The following is a 17,325-nucleotide window of genomic DNA, read 5'->3' as shown; positions in this document are numbered from 1 at the left end:
TGAGGGATGAGCCGACTGTCGAGAGAAAATGAAAGCCACATCCGCGCTGAAACCGACATACATATTGATGGGCTGGTATACTTTTCCAACATTCCGGCTGACTCCATTAAATTCTTTACGCAACTCGATACTTTAATGTCTTTTCAATTAGATGATTATTAACTTTGACATATTTTTCAAAATTAGCAAACCCTAAAATTTAGTGGCTAGCTCGAGCGGCCGAATGTAGCTCAATTTCCAGCAGCCTCTATTTAAATTTCAAGTCTACTCAAGCAAGTTCCGGCCGTAGTCAAATTCTAAACGTCGGCTCTAACGGTTGCACACCGCAGCAGTCCGACGCTGAAATAATCTAAAGACGCTTTAGACACAAGCGCACTTTAATTCCAGTTGTGTGCATTAGAACATTTACAATGTCAGTCAAATTAATTTGCCTTCTAGCGCTTTTTACGCTGTGTGCGACTGTTGTCATCACGGAGGCACGCGGTGGTGGCCGCGGCCGTGGCGGTTCATTAGGTTCCGCCTTCTACAGACGCTCGCACAAAAAGCATGCTTCCTCAGGTAATGGCGGTTCACGACGGAAAATTATCAGCGGCTCACCAGTACACACCTCCTACACGAATTCAATGTTTGCAGCGGAAGGCATGGATGAGAAGTTTGCAAAACATCGATCGCGCCACCGTAGCAAACATCACAAAAAACCGAGCAGCCACAGCAGCTCCAGCGACCACAGCAGCTCCAGCAGCCACAGCAGCTCCAACAGCCACAGCAGCTCCAACAGCCACAAAAGTTCGACGCACACAGATTCACTCGTTAATCACAACAGTCACAGCACTTTAGGCAAACAGGATCGGCATAATACCCACAACTGGTATGGCTTAGGTTCGGGAGTTTCGCATCACAACACTCATGCTGCCAGTCCTCATATATCCCACAACTGGGGTGGTCACCAATTACCAGCTGGTCATGTCTACGTTACGCAACCGTCCAGCATTCCAGTTAATGCCGTGTACTATGCACAGCCACCAAGACACACCAGCAATGATGGTAATTAGCAGACGAAATACTATAACTTTTTTATTTTGGAAATTTTCCCATATTTGCTATAGATTCAACAGATTTTGCTTTGGGCTATCTTGTGGGCCGAAGTGTGACACGCCGTCATCATCACCACCACCACCACTATGAACAACAACCGCAACCGCAGCCCAATAATCAGACGGAAGCATCAAAAGTTATTCTGGTAAACAATATGAATCCCACCGTTGTAACCCACACCACAGAGCAGCCGCACTATTGGCCTACTGACTCTGAAATATCGCTGGCACCGCTCAATAATACATTGATCCCAAGTGGTGTTACGTCTGCTGAGCCCATATTTAAAAATCCTCCCATCGTTAGCGCTCAGACGCTTACCACAGCCGGCAATGCAACATTCGAGCTTCCAACAGCCACAGCGCCACCGCCTGAAACGCCGCCCACCAATGGCATTATCTGTATGCCATGGAGCTTCAATGAAACCGATCCAACGAAACCGGATACTGTTGTTGTAGTACAGAAAACAATTTGCTTTCCGGCGCCTCCAGCGCCGCCTGCACCACCGACCACCTCCATGGCACCGATCGCGGGTGATATTAATGTTGATGTAGCAACAACCACCAAAGCTGCCTTAGCTTAAACATTTTGTTTTTGAATTTAGCAAATAGAATATATATACTTGTAATCTATAGTCAGATTTAAGTTCCTCTTTATAAATATTTGATTGCCAATATTTTTCAAATCTTGAGGGAATAATAAATTGATATTTTTTAACATTAAGCCAGTATTTTATTGTAGTTTTTGAGTCACGGTGGATCCTGTTTACAAATAAAAATATTTTCAAAGATTTTTTGCAAAACAAAAACATTTTTCTAAGCAGAAACATAGACAAGTGGGTGGAGCTTTCTCCAAATGTACTCTTCCGGAGTATGGCACCAGAACTTTGTGGGCCTTCATTACTATTACAACCTGAGAAGGGTATTTTAAGTTTGCCACGATATCTGTAACACTAAAAAGGATATTTCGGAGACTCAATAAAGTAATAAAGGGTGATCGGTTTCGAGGTTCTTTACTTTTTTAAAGAAAAAACACAGAAACTTCAAATCAAATGGGGAATGTTCATTATCATTCGAAAGAACATTCTTCGGCATTTATTTTTTGAACTATTGAATTATCTCTTTCAAATGTTGGCCGCGGCTACCTCTCAGATGGTCCATCCGTTTAGTTCAATTTTCGATTACTCATTCGAGCATTTCGATCAGTAACTGACGAAACACACGCGTGATGTGCCTAAGGACTGAATCGAAGCGGGATAGACTTTATATATTCCCACAGCAAAAAGTCTAACGGTGCAATAACACACGATTTTTTGGGGCCAATCGACCGTCACCTAATTGTAAAACTATCTGATTGATATCTGGGAAGTGGCGCCATCTTGTTGAAACCAAATATCGCCGAGATCACGAGCATCAATTTCAGGTATCAAATAGTCGCTTATCGTGTCGCGATAACGGTCGGCATGGACAGTTACGTTCTCACCGTCATCATTTTTAAAGAAATATGGACCGATGATTTCACCGGCCAACAAACCGTTATTTTTTCTTGATGAAATGGCAGCTCTTGAATCTCTTCAGGTTGATCTTTATCCTAAATGCGGCAATTTGTCTTGTTCAGGTACCCAATGAGCCAGAAATGGGCATCATCACTGAACAAAATTTGGTTTGAAGTCCTCGGATCATCTTGGAACTTTTACTGTGCACGAATATTTGATCAAAAACAATACATTAAAGGAGCCGCAGCCATATTGAATTATTTTTCGACTTTTCTGTAGTACCTCCTCAATCTTTTTACCAAAAATCAGCTTTGAATAATAAAAAATTACCAATAAATATAATTTTTTCTACACTTTTTAACCTAAGCTCTTCGTTGAAGTTTAAAGTTCGATAAAAAAATTACCGGGAACTAAATTTGACGCACAAAACATCGAGTGAGCGAAAGAGTGCATATTTTGAATTTCAAAAGTGCACTTATACATATATTCCACACTACAAGGCATTAGATTTTTTAATATCACGGGGTATTACGTTTAATACTCTTCCCTCTCCTCGACTTCAGTCGACTACCGAAGAAAAATGAAAGCCAAATTCTCTCTGAAACCGACATAATGATGACTAGCTCGAGCAGTCGAATATAACTCAACTTCCAGTTGTTGTTTTAATTTATGTCTTCTCAAGCAAGTTCCAGCCGTAGTCAAATTTTAAACGTCGGCTCTTACGGTTGCACACTGCAGCAGTTGGAAAGTTTTGTTTCACGCCGAAATAATCAAAGGGAGTGACGCTTTAGATGCAAGGACACTTTCACTTCAGTTATTTGCGTTAGAGCATTTACAATGTCAGCCAAATTTATCTGCATTGTGGTGATTTCAGTACTGTGTGCGATTATTTTCATCACGACAGGACGTTCAAAAGTTTCCGGCACCCGGCGGTCACAAAAAAAGCCTGTCTCAATAGGTAATTTCTTTTCACGACGAAAATTTATCAGGGCCTCGCCAGTGCACACCTCCCACACGAACTCAATGCGCCACCGTAGTGTGCATCACAATACTGCGAGCAAAAAGAACAGCTCCATCAGCCACAAGAGTCCAACGCACCATTTGCCCACTGTATCTGAAATACCGCTGCCACCGCTAATTAGTGAACTATTCCCAAATGACGTACCGTTCTCCGATCCCATATTTGAAGACATATTCAAACATCTTCCTAACTTTAATGCAACATTTGAACTTCCAACAGATACAGCGCCACCGCCTGCATCACCGCCCACCAATGGCACTATCAGTATGCCATTGAGTTTCAATGAAACCGAAAGCCAGAACAGCTCCATCAGCCACAAGAGTCCAACGCACCATATGCCCACTGAATCTGAAATACCGCTGCCACCGCTAATTAGTGAACTGTTCCCAAATGGCGTACCGTTCTCCGATCCCATATTTGAAGACATATTTAAACATCTTCCTAACTTTAATGCAACATTTGAACTTCCAACAGATACAGCGCCACCGCCTGCATCACCGCCCACCAATGGCACTATCAGTATGCCATTGAGTTTCAATGAAACCGATCCGAAGATACCGGATACTGTTGTTGTAGTGAAAAAAACAGTTTTTGTTCCGGCGCATCCAGCGTCGCCAGCGCCACCGACCACCCCCATGGCGCCGATCGCGGGTAGTGTTGATGTAGCAACAACCACCGAAGCTGCCTTAGCTTAAACAATTTCTTTTTGGGTTGAGCAAAAAGCATATATGTATGTATACATAAGTATATACTCATTATCTATAGACGGATTTAAGCTCCTCTTTATAAATATGTATTTGATTACCAATATTTTAATAATAAATTGAGATATTTTAACATTAAACCTGTATTTCATTGCAAAAAAAGACATTTTTCTAAGCAGAAACATAGACAATTTGGGTGGAAGTTTTGCCCAAATATAATCTTCCGGAATATAGCACCACTACTTTGTGGGTCTTCATTATTATTACAATCTAAGAAGGGTATTTTAAGTTTGCCACGATGTCTGTTACACTCAAAAGGAAACTTCGGAGACTCAATAAAGTAGTAGCTACATATGTGATCATCGTGAGGAGCTGAGTCGCTTCTTCTGGCTGTAGAGCAACTAGTCACTCAGTTTTTGAAATGTCGTTCTGAAATTTTGCACACACCCAGTTATAACTAAGAAGCTGCTCAATTTGTTGGAACGACCGATATTGGAATATTATAACATATAGCTGTCATACAAACTGAACAGTCGGAATCAAGTTTTCGTATGGAAAACTTTATTATTTGACAAGATATCTTCAAGAAATTTGGCGTGACGTTTTTTCTGAGGTCAGAGTATAATCGCGGAAGAAATGGGTTAGATCGAACCACTATAGCATATAGCTGCCATACAAACTCAACGATCAGAATCAAGTGCTCGTATGCAAAACTCTTTTATTTGAGGAAGTATATTCACGGGTTTGCCACGGATTATTTACTAAAGCAGCTCTAAAATATATGAGAAAGTTTTTCAGATCGGATCGGACAACTATATTATATAGCTATCATAGTCAGTTTTCTAAACAAACAAATAATAAATACTATTATTCGCTAATCTTTAACAAAAAATACTTATAAATTAACAGCAGCTCATTCGCTCTGTTTCTTTACTGCTAGAAGCAGCTAAAATAATATAAATACTGATGGCATTACTCTCACAAACTAGCAGATATTAGTCAGAAAACAGCTGAGTTCTCTCTTTACTTCACTCACACGCTACTCTCGCTCTCATCAGTAGTTTATTTTTCAGCAAAAACTTGACTAACTACTCAATACACTACACATACCGATATGGTATGTAAACTGGTCACTTGCAACTCGGCATGTGCGACTCATCTGGCATTTTGTTTTGCTCCCGCTTTGACGTTTGTGCCAGCCGGCGCATGCAGCTGCCATCAATTGATACTGGCGTCAACATAGCCGCACATACACACAAAATTATCATACGCACTCAACGGCTAAGCTGATTTCGTATGCTAAAAGCAACAACTAACAAATAATAATAACAATGAAAGCAGAATCGCCACAATGAAAATAAACAAACACGATCATCTAATTACATGCAAACGTGCAGAGCATATATGCTCATATGTACATATGTCTGTTTGTCTGTACTATATGTCGTTACGCATACGCTGAGCCGAGTAGAGCTGGGTCCCCCAGCAGCAATTGCCCGCAAATATTTCAAGTTTAGTTTACTCGCAAGCTTTGAACGGAGCGAACACAAAAACACTAAACAGAAAACAACAAAACTCGTCGAAAGTGCGAAGCGTGCTTCAAGCGCAGATTTTTATAGACACCGAACAAAACACACACAAACAACGAGTGAATCGAGTTTCATGTAAGTGTACGCAGCGCATTTCATTGATTTTTGCATAAATTTCAAAACTACCGGTTTTCAACACAAAAATATGTCACAAGGCGCAATAATAAAATATGAATATTGTTGTCAATATAATTTCTGGTTAAATTGTGTTATTGCCAGTGTATGACCATATACAGTACACCGAAGGTCAAATAAATTAAGGAATGTGTTTTTTGAAAAAAAAAAACGAAAAATAGAAAAAATATTTAAAAATTTATTTGGTATTAATAAATTGCTCGCTCGTGCAACTGAATTTCTGCGCTGTTTTGCGGTTTAGCAGTGTCTATATGTATTATCCGCGCATATATAATTATTTTCTGGAATAATTCAGCACAAGCATACGTATGGTTTTGTAAAACGTCACTCAATAAGGCATTACTGCAAGCAATTGCTTTGAAATTTTTAAATCAGCAGCTCGCTGACCCTTTGAAAACGGCTCGCATGACTAAATCGCAAAAAAATAAAATAAAAATTTAAATTTGTATAATTATAAAAGTATATACATATGTATGTAAGTATGTTTAAAAATTTCTAGTGAAGTTGCAAAAATTTAAATTACAGTTGAACGAAGGCTATTAGTTGCACATATAGTAGGTATATATAGCCACTGGTCATTTATATGGGAACGACAGGGTTTTACACTCAAAAAGAAATATCAGAAACCCTTCAAAGTATACATATTAATGATAAGCGCGTCGATTTAGCCATCTCCATAGCGTCTAGTCGATATCGCATGACTATAGCATATAGCTGCCCTACAAACTGACCAATCAAAACTAAATGCTTGACGAGAAATCTTCTTGACAATTGGCTTAGACAATTTTTTGTGAAAAAAATTTAGTTCGAATCACTATATCTTGAACAATCAGAAACCAATTTTGACAACTTTTTTATTTAACGAGATATATTCTTTAAATTTTGTAGGTATCAATGCCTAAAACATCGCTGCATTCTCCAAAGAAATTGTTCGGATCAAATCACTATATCATATAGCTGCCATGCAAACTGAACGATCAGAAACCAATGCTTGTATGGACAAAATGTGATGAGATATCTTCACGAAATTTCACACAGAGTATTGATTAAAGCAACAATGCAATCTCCGATGAAATTATTTAGATCGGATCACTATAACATATAGCTGTCATACGAACTGAACGATCAAAAGCAAGTTCTTGCATAAATAGCTCTACTATTTTTCAAGATATCTTCATGAAATTTGGCAGAGATTATTATCAAAGGCAATGCTATAATCTTCGAACAAATTGCCTAGATCTGATCACTTTAGCATATAGCTGCCAGACAAACTGAACGATCAAAATCAAGATTAGGTTAATTTGGTCTTCATATTATGCTGTTGCGAAGGATATTATAGCCTTGCTACCGAAAAAATTAACCTTTTTCTTGTTTTGTATTCAAAACTGGTATAAAATTAAGTTCGAATTCGAAATATTTCCAAATCGAGCCAGTAGCAGTTCTAATTCTTGCTTGAGTGCTAAAAAATCTGCAAAAAGTAAACTCAAAACATCTTCAAAAATTAAAGTTCAGTCATACTACAAATTCTTTTTACACAAAAATTGTAATAAAATAAAAAAATCGTATAAATTTCCCCGCCCTTCCCATTTAAATGCACACTGTTGTAGTATAATCGAGCGCCAATTAAGTACTTGTATAAGTAGCTTCCATCTTCATCGAATAATTTATTTTTATTTTTGTAATCCACACGTTTATTTGCTTAGTTCATTTATTTCTGCTTACTAATTTACGTTTGCTTATTTGGAAAAGCAACACTCATGTAAATTTCAGCAGAAGCCGCAGCGATACTCCGAACTGACATTTGATCTTGCGCTGCTGATAAGCCTATCTTGTTGATGACTTCTTTGAAGTGATTAATTTCAAGGCGCTCAGCAATTTCGTGCTTAATTGCTTAAAACGAGCAGTAAATATATAAATATACATATTCAATATAAAAACGTCAATATTGCTTTTGATAAAATGATTGCATTGAAAAATTCGCAAAAAGCCATTTTGTGGCCAATAAGTACTGAAATTTGAAATGAAAAAAAGTCACCGAAAGTTCGAAAACCTGTATAATAGGTACATTGGAGCTAAGGCAAGTATTGACCCGACTGAACCCATTTTTGACGCACAGACATTCTACTATCAGAAAATGATTCTCTCTGAATTTCAATTATATAGGTAGTCGAAAAAGTTTTTCAGTATTTCCAATCAAACTTCAACTTATTTTTTATATTTATACCAATAAATAAATAAACAAATATGTAAAATTTTGGTCGAGCACTTTTTGCCATTTTTCCGCTTCAGACACTATTTCATCAGTGTAAAGCTTTCAACAGTGTAAATCGAAATTTCGAAATTTCAAGAACGGAAGTGAGCGAACCATTGTTGTACTACACGAAGTGATACAGCATTGTCTCCGTAAACTTCACAAATTTCATTGGTGGCTAGTGTGGCATTATTTCCTCTTTTATACAAAAATTTTAAAATAAAGCGAATTTCTTCATTATTTTCACTCATTTTTGAACACGTGTACTTTTTTTTCCAACTTCCGCGAATTTAATTTTCTTTTGGTTAAATAAAGCTTAAAATCTCACCTTTCTAACGCTATATGGCATCACACAATGTGATTAGTAGCGACTACAACGACATCGACTACTAATATATCTCACACATTGACCGATATTTTCGGTAAAAAGTCAACCATAAGCACTGGGTCCATATATTCAGTACCAAGTCATAAGGTGACACACCTCAAATGCACTATATTAATTAATTTTGGATTTACATACTGGAAAAGTGAAAGTTTCAAATGAAATTTAAAACTGTTATATGGCAAGTAGGCGAGGTCGTAGTCCGATTGCATTCATTTTCACCCTGTAATAAAGGAATGTAAGAGGAATCTGAAGTACCAAATCTTGTTGAAATCGTTTGAGCGGGTCTCGAGATGTGTGACTTCACTTAAAAGAGTGTGGTACCACGCCCGTCGTCAAATTTTGACAAGAGCTCCATTAACGAATTTTCATACCATTTCGGAAGTTGAATTGTTCTTTGAGTAAAGTTAGCTCAGCTCAACAATTTCTCGTGCGTTCATTAAATTTATCTTAGATAACGCAAATTGAAACTCTCATATGTACATAAATATTGGTTCTTTCATTCATTTTCACGCTTACGTTTCAATCTTTTTGTTGTAATATCCTCCGGCATGCCATTTAATAAGTAATTTTTTCACAAAAACATACAAAAGTATGTAGGCAACTGCGTTGTTGTTTTTGTTTCCTCATTTCGCATAACTTCTTTTCGCGCTTTACAATTGACAGCTTTCGATTGATGTCTCTCACCTGCTTACATTGAGTAGGCACTCGTAACAACTCGTGCTATCCACCACAGTCTCATTAATCACTGACACATTTAACTAACCACTCGAGTGTGACTTCAAGTGCACAAGAGTGGTTGGCTGATAGACACCCGCAGACAGACAGAAAGGCAGCCAAACAGACAAACTCGCTGATCGACAAAGAGGCAGTTAGGCAGCTTGCCAATAAATGCAGAGTGTACGAGCATATGCTGTAAACTTAATATAATTAAAATGGGGAATTAATTTTTACTTTTTCACGTGGGAGTTGCGCATAAGTATATGCTATATATACATAACTTTGAGTATGGATATATGTACATATATGCATGAGTGTATGTATAAATATGTAAGCATATATGAGCATTGTATGTTTGCTTGATGGCTTTCAATGCGCTTGTTATTCGTTGCGCAATGCCTTAAAGCCGTACTTAAATATTCCCTTATAAAGCAAATTTATAGAAAAATATTTATTTCGCCATAATTTATGCGCGAGAAATATTTTCTCTACGCGAAAGCATGCGGATTTATTGTTTTTAATTCATAACAACTCTGGGCAAAAAATAGTAAGACTTTGTTCATTATTTTAAAATTCTTAATTTATTCGTCAAAATCTATTTCGTTCCCCACCAAGTAATCCTACTTGGGCCCAATATACTCATACTAATGTTTTTTTCAATCCTCGTGGTTTTTCGGCTTCGGCTCACATTTGCAGAATTTATGATATAATATTTGGCACAGATGTCACTGACAGTCATATCAACCGAGAAAAAAAATATTTCAACGAACAGATCTTGGCGCAAAGTTTAAATTACAAAGTCTTACTACTTTTTGCCCACAGTTACTACTAGCTAAATACGATGCATCTGTGACTCATCTGTGACGCATCAACTGTTTGTTGCTGCTTTTGTAAATGATGAATAATACGTTATTGTGTTGCAATTGCGCAGTGCGAGTTTTGCTGGTTGAGTGACTGTCGTTTGTGTTTTGATATGAAAATTTTAACCCAATAATATGTAATGCCGGCGCATCACTTGTAATTCAAAGCAATTATTTGTTCGAAAATCCACTGAAAATGAAAAACCGTGATTATGTAAATGAATGCTAACACATACACACAAATACTATAATTGCATTTTATTAATACTTTTGTTTACCAGCGCCAACTAAATTTAGCGCTGAGCCACTTTTCATCAAGCAAATGCAATCAAATAGACACTGAAACACACACACACACATACATTGTCAGTTTCTGTAGACGTAGTTGCTTATCTGCGCGAAATCCATCTGCTATAATCCATTTGCTATGCGATAACTTTAGCCACAAATATTTTACGTACGTAAATAAAATACAAACCAAAAGCATAACTCAGTAAATTGCGGGCAGAAGCGTATTCCGGCGCGCACTCATTGAGCCGCGGCCTATTTGTTTTCGAAAGCACTTATCTTAATTATGACTGACAAGTGACAACTAAATAAATTGTAAACACAAGGGAAGTGCGCGCAAACGTACACACAAATTTACAAAATTTGAAACTGTGTTGTTGTAGCACTGTATGCTGTAAAATTGTTGTGTAATTGAGACTACTTAAGAATTTGTAAAATTTTGTAGATCTGCTGATAATTTTAAAATATTCTAGAAAGCAAACAACAAAACAAACAAATATTTTTGTACATTTGACGTGAGACATTTTTGTTTTAAATACTTAAAATAGAAATTTTTATAAGAGATTATCATAGTATATAAAAAATTTGAAATATTGGGTAGTCGAAAAAGCCTTTCGTATTTTGTCAATAGGTGTCGTTGCAGTCGTACATATCCAGCGCTACCAATCACATTGTGTCATATCATATGGTGTTGGAAAGGTGAGTTTTTCAGCTTTAAAAAAAAATTTAATTCGGAGAAGTTGAAAAAAATTTACAGCTGTTCAAAAATGAGTGAAAATAATGAAGAAATTCGCTAGATTTTGAAATTTTTGTATAAAAAAGGAAAGAATGCCATGCTAGCCACCAATGAAATTTGTGAAGTTTACGGAGACGATGCTATATCAGCTCGTGTAGCACAACAACGGTTTGCTTGTTTCCGTTCTGAAAATTTCGATGTGAAAGATGCACCTCGCTCTGGTCGACCTATCGTTGATAACAGGCAACGAAAATTGGATCAAATACTACGCAAAGCCAGGATTGACGACTTGAAAGGTTATGCTGAGTGTTTGGTGGGATTGGAAAGAAATCATCCACTATGAGCTGCTCCAGCCTGATTGAAACATTGATTCTACATTTTACTGTCAACACTTGATGGGATTGAAGCAAGCAATCGAAAAAAGATCAGAACTGATCAGCAGAAAAGGCAACGCTAGACCACACACATCTTTGATGTCTCGGCAAAAACTGGATGAGCTTGGCTGGAAAGTTTTGACAAATCCACCACATAGCCCCGACCTTGCATCATCGGACTAATGTTTCTTTCGGTCAATGGAGAACTCTCCTAATAGAGTAAAGTTGGCTTCAAGAAAATCCTGTGAAAATTACTCGTCGCAGTTTTTCGCAGAGAAACCAGTAAAGTTTTACACTGATAGAATAATGGCTATAATGTCTATAATAATGATATAGTGATCCGATATCTCCCTGAACGATATCCCGTAACTGAGATATTAGTTCGCGTAAAATTTGTACAACCCTAATATGAGAATATGTATCTATAAAAATAAGTCAATAGAAGTAAAAAATACTGCAATTTGCAATACTCTATCAAAGCCAATTGAAATATGCTTGATCAATTCTGAGAATTAATTGATAATGTGAAAATGATTCTGCGAATAAATTTTCATAAATTAAACTTTCTGTAGAGAGCTACGAAGCTTTGTTGATTGGATACGATCTTTTAGAGAATAATTATCTTTCGCTGTAATAAGCTATACGGTATTAAGTCAATTAAAGTTAAGTTCACCCAATCCCATAGCGTTAAGACTTACTCCTTCAATTCCTTACGCAGGCTTCAAAACTTTCTACGGAAATAATACTCAGAATTTTTATAAATTTACTTAGTAAAACAGAAACTACCGCGCCACTTACTGATTTCATTACATCTCTCTTTCAGGAAACATCAATTCTGAATACCAGCGCCCACTGTGATTTATTTGAATTCGCGTTAAAATGAGTCCGACAAAACTGAGGCTTTACTGCCTCACAATCGTTTGCTTGCTCTTATCCAATTGTCTGTTTGCGGATGCAAAACGTGTTTACAGCGGCGGTCGACGCAGCTCCAGCAGCAGCGGCAGCTCGTATTCAGCACGTCGCACGTCATCGTCATCGCAGTCGCATAGCTCGTATGGCGGTGGTTACACTTCACACTCAGCCGCTCCAGCTTCGCGTCCATCCTACTCACATTCGGATGCAACAAAACTCAGCTACAGTGGCAACACCTATTCGGCACCCGCCAAGCCGCAGAGCTCCGTAACCAGCCATACGCAATCACGTCCGGCCGCCACATCAGCACCTATCGGTTGGAATGTGCCCAAATCACAAGGTCCACCACCAGCGTATTCGCCCTCTAACCCAGCGGGTGGTGCACGCACTAATATACACGAGCCGCCACCAGCCTACAAAGCTACTGCACCGGTAGCTTCGGCACCCGCATCGTCCTCCGTTTACAGAGCAAGTGCACCGCCACCGAATTATGCCGCCGCAACAAATACGGCCAACCGCGGCTCAATGACACCGGCACAAACATACAATCCCAGCGCATCGGCTGGCTCTAATAACTACCGCAGCTCGATGACACCGGCGCAGACATATAGGCCAAGAGCAAATTCAACAGGCTTTGGCAGTGGCTCACATACGCCGATACAGCGTACTAGTGTGCAGGGCGTCCAATCTAGTTATCCTCAACAGAGTTTACCTGCAGGTGCAACGTATTACAATTCGCCATCGCATTTACCAGCGGGTGCGACTTATCACTCCGCCGGTTCTCTACCGGCTGGCGCGACTTATCACAGTTCATTGCCAGCGGGCGCAACCTATCATCCGGCTGGCTCTCCGTATCATGCACCTGGTGGTGTACCTGCCGGCGCCACCTATTATCCTTCCGCAGGCGCCTTGCCAGCCGGTGCTAGCTATCACCCAGCAGGACATGTACCTGCCGGTGCCACATATTACCCGTCAGCTGGTGGTGTACCTGCCGGTGCGAGTTATTATCCAGCCGCGGCAGCAGTGCCGGCTGGCGCAACCTTCCTGCCGGCCGGTTCGTCGCTACCGGCTGGTGCAACCTACTATCCACAGGCGCCGGTTAAGTCCTCATCCGGTCTTGGTTTCGGTAAGTATCGCCAGATTGTTTTCTAAAATTTAACTAGTATCTTTTTTACTATATGTCCATAAAGTTCTATTCCCACTATACTGAACCTCTGCTCTTCCCCACAGGTTCTGGTCTGGCTGCCGGTGCATTAGGTGGCGCTCTTCTAGGCTACGCGCTAACACCATCACAGACCAAAGTAATTGAGCGTGTGCCCGCCGGTGGTGGCTATAGCGGTGGCGGCAGTGCCCCACCAGTCAGCGGTGGTGACGATCGCATCATAATAATAAATAATGGACCGCCGGGATCAGTGACAACTACGGATGCCGGTTCCGGTACAACTGTCATCACCACCAATGCAGCGGCTCCCGTTCCCGCTGCCGCGCCCCAACCAGTGGCACCACAAAACTACGCACCACAACCCAACATGGCCCAACCTGTAGCACCAAATCCAGGAGCGCCGCAACTGGCACCTTTCGGCACTGCTCCAACCGATAATGGTGGTAATGTAGCAGCTGCTGTAGGCGGTGCAGCTGCCGGTGCCGCCATCACAGCTGCCGTTGCTCCATCCCTGAATGCCGCACCTGCTGCCAGCACTGGCGATGCTGCACCTATTTCCAGCGGTGCACCTGTTCCCAACGCTGCTAATCCCGGTTCAGCACCCGTTCCGGCACCTGATGCCGCACCTGGTGCAGCACCTGGCGTAGCACCCGGCGCAGCAGCTGAGCAACCGCCCGCACCAGGTGGCATTATCTGCGTGCCCGTACGTGTCCCTGAACCAGATCCTGCAGACAATACAAAAACGATTGAAGTGGAGAAGATAGCTTGCTACCCGGCACCACCTGCAGAGGCGGCGACACCCGCACCAGCAGCTACGAATGCAACGGAAGCTGCAGCAGTCACACCCACAGCTAGCAGCGCTACCACACCAACAACTACAACTGTTGCTCCTGCTATCGCACCGGCTGCCATTAGCAATTCGGAAATTGGCGTACCATTGGCACCACTCACCACATTGACACCCATAGTAGTTCCAGAGGGTTCGGTCGCTTTGGCGCCGCTCAGCCCGAACAGGCAGCCGGATATTATGAAATTGCCGGGCACTTATTATGCTCGACGCTCACTCTCCAATGTGGAGCTGGCCGAAAGCTCTGGCCTTCTGCGCGCCAGTGCCGGCGCAACAAGCAATTACGCCAATTTTGGTATTGCGACAGTGTTGACACTGGTGGTGGCATTCTGCATGCACTAAGGCCCAACTAACTGTGTAGAAATCAAATGCAGGCTGTGGTCTCGCAAGTAGGGCGATGAGTGAGGCAGAAATCAAAGCCAAAAATATAGTATAGCAGGTATTCTTCAACTAGCAGATACCAATCGGACGTTTTAAAGCTGACGATCCGCAAACGGAATTTAAAAAAAAACAGTAAATTAGCAAAATATTTAAAATTTTAATTTTTTTTGTTTCAACTCAAAAACAATTTTAATACTCTTTCATTCTAACAAAATTTTTTGAGTCTTACTCAAGATTAGTGCAAATGGATATTTTATGAATTAAAACATAATATAAATTTATAATTTTAGTAAATAGTGTGTTATCATTTAGTATGAAATCGATAAAATTCAGACTATACTGTAGTTGTAGTTGTATTTATCAAGGATCTATACCTTCATCATCTGATATTGACTTCGTTCAAGTTTTCTACTGGATATCAATTGAATTATCCAGGTACTCCATTAGGTGTTTCTTCTTCTTCTTTATTGGAGTAGACCGCATCTTCACGTTTAAAAGTTAGTTTGCAAAAGCTCACCAGTCGTTCTTCATTTTTGCGATTTGGCGCCAATTGGATATTCCAAGTGTAACCAGGACCTCCACCGCCTGGTCTTTCTAACGGAGTAGAGACCTCCCTCTGCTTCCGCCGGCGGATACTGCGTCGCATACTCTCAGAGCTGTAGTATTTTCATCCAATCGAACGATATGACCTAGCCGGCGTAACCCCTGTTTTTTAATTCGCTGAACTATGTCAATGTCGTCGTATAACTCGTACAGCTCACCGTTTCATTGATTGCGGTATTCGCCGTTGCCAATGCTCAAAGAACGTAACCGATACAAACCATAAATCTTCCGCAGCACCTTTCTCTCGTAAACTCATAACCTTGATCATCAGATATGTCATCGTTTACGCCTCTACACCAAATAGCCGGAGGGGGATAATGAGTGACTTGTTATGTGTCCGATGTTCTCTCATCGGATTTAATTACCCGATAGTCTGACACCTTCTTCTATTCAACTCTCCCAAAAACTATCTCACAAGTCGAAACCCGTGGACTTATTGCCAGTGGCGCTTTCTACTGGCCTTTTCTCTTTCTGTAGCTCCTTAAACGGTTTTGATCGAAAAAGAGGCTTAGTAAAGCTATTGGGTTATTGCTTGTACGAGTAAAGTGTTCTCTCATCGGATTGAATTTCCCGATAACTTGACTCCTTTTTCTTGCGATTGCTTGGCAATCCAGATGTGTATATGTGCTCTGGTGTCTCTGTGCTGTCACAGAAGCGACACAAATCCGTGGGTGATGGCATCCCATCCCATAGTTATGTGTATAAAACCCCACAAGCAGCCTAAATTTGTCTCTGGGGAAAGCATTTTTAGTTTCTTAACTCGCTTTGTATCGAACTCTGCCGGAAACAGCTTCGCCTGACTAAGCCCATGCACTGGTTATTATTGGAGCTTTCTACTGTACCTATTCTCTTTTGTTTTAAAGTTTGGGGGTCTACAGCGAAGAACCGTTCTGGTTTTATCGGACCGGTTGCCGAAGCTTTTTTCGCCAGGAGATCTAGCTAGGCTAGCGTATTGTCATTGATATGGTAGGATATTATTTTCAGTGGTAAACCTGTTAAGCATTTTTATCACCTCCAGTACCAATGTTGACATTGTTGTTTGACCATCGACCTCAGCTTGAAAAATCTTTGAAAATCTGTCGATGGGCACTGACAGTTTGGTACGTGGTTCCACTATACCAGCCCCAATTCCATCTGTAGTTTTCGAGCCGTCTGTATACTAAAACATTGGGGTCCTACAAATATACTACTCACGAATGGAGTCCTTCCATTCACTTTTGATGCCCTGTGAAACGTTTAATCCTTTTTCAAAACAAACTCTGATGTCAACAGAGCTATAATAGACCTTTTTTTGCAATATGGCGCGGTGTGCGGTTAAAAATCACCTCTAGTGCACTTTCGTCAGCTGTTTCTCAACGTATATATCCAGGATAGTACGCCTGATTTGCACACCATTACCGCTCTGGTGCTTTCGCCTTCGTGATAGTCCACCGCATCTGTGCCCCATAGCGCGGTAAGGCCACCGTTGCCTCCCAAGGCGGCCCTGTGAGAAGGTGCTGTTCAAATGTAGGCGACTTTGTCTCCTGGCTGTAAACCGTCCAATGGACACGATGAATAAGAAGGCGGTTCTTGTTTATCGAATGCTTGCGACCTCTAGCTAACTACCTGAGAAGTGTTGTGTAGGACAAAAACGTATTGACCAAAGACCTCCCTTGACAGCCAGTTCTACGCACCGGCGCGTTTGGATCGGTGAGTAATGATTTAGTTTGCTGAGCAGGACCGCTCACACCGCTTAGGAGAGACCGATTGACGTTACTGTTAAGCCCCTGC

General features: G+C 40.6%; 2 protein-coding genes across 3 annotated transcripts; both read left to right on the top strand.

Moving 5' to 3' along the window:
• The first annotated feature begins 273 nt into the window (after window positions 1-273).
• LOC126753871 (uncharacterized) lies at window positions 274-1,815 on the top strand. Its single transcript, XM_050465610.1, has 2 exons — window positions 274-1,044; window positions 1,107-1,815. Exons 1-2 carry the CDS (start codon window positions 411-413, stop codon window positions 1,673-1,675), a joined length of 1,203 nt encoding a protein of 400 aa, XP_050321567.1. The 5' UTR covers window positions 274-410; the 3' UTR covers window positions 1,676-1,815.
• A 3,998-nt stretch (window positions 1,816-5,813) lies between these two features.
• Window positions 5,814-15,246, top strand: LOC126753870 (uncharacterized). 2 transcript variants are annotated; one of them, XM_050465608.1, is made up of 3 exons: window positions 5,814-5,976; window positions 12,474-13,688; window positions 13,793-15,246. In XM_050465608.1, the coding sequence occupies exons 2-3, from the start codon at window positions 12,530-12,532 to the stop codon at window positions 14,911-14,913; spliced, it is 2,280 nt and encodes a 759-aa protein (XP_050321565.1). In that variant the 5' UTR covers window positions 5,814-5,976; window positions 12,474-12,529; the 3' UTR covers window positions 14,914-15,246. The 2 variants fall into 2 exon arrangements, with proteins under 2 accessions (XP_050321565.1, XP_050321566.1); XM_050465609.1 differs by lacking the exon at window positions 5,814-5,976 and adding an exon at window positions 11,161-11,239.
• The last annotated feature ends 2,079 nt before the right edge of the window (window positions 15,247-17,325 follow it).

The sequence above is a fragment of the Bactrocera neohumeralis genome, chromosome 3, assembly GCF_024586455.1.
Source record: "Bactrocera neohumeralis isolate Rockhampton chromosome 3, APGP_CSIRO_Bneo_wtdbg2-racon-allhic-juicebox.fasta_v2, whole genome shotgun sequence".
In the NCBI taxonomy this organism is placed as follows: domain Eukaryota; kingdom Metazoa; phylum Arthropoda; class Insecta; order Diptera; family Tephritidae; genus Bactrocera; species Bactrocera neohumeralis.
This window is presented reverse-complemented; position numbering and strand designations above follow the sequence as displayed.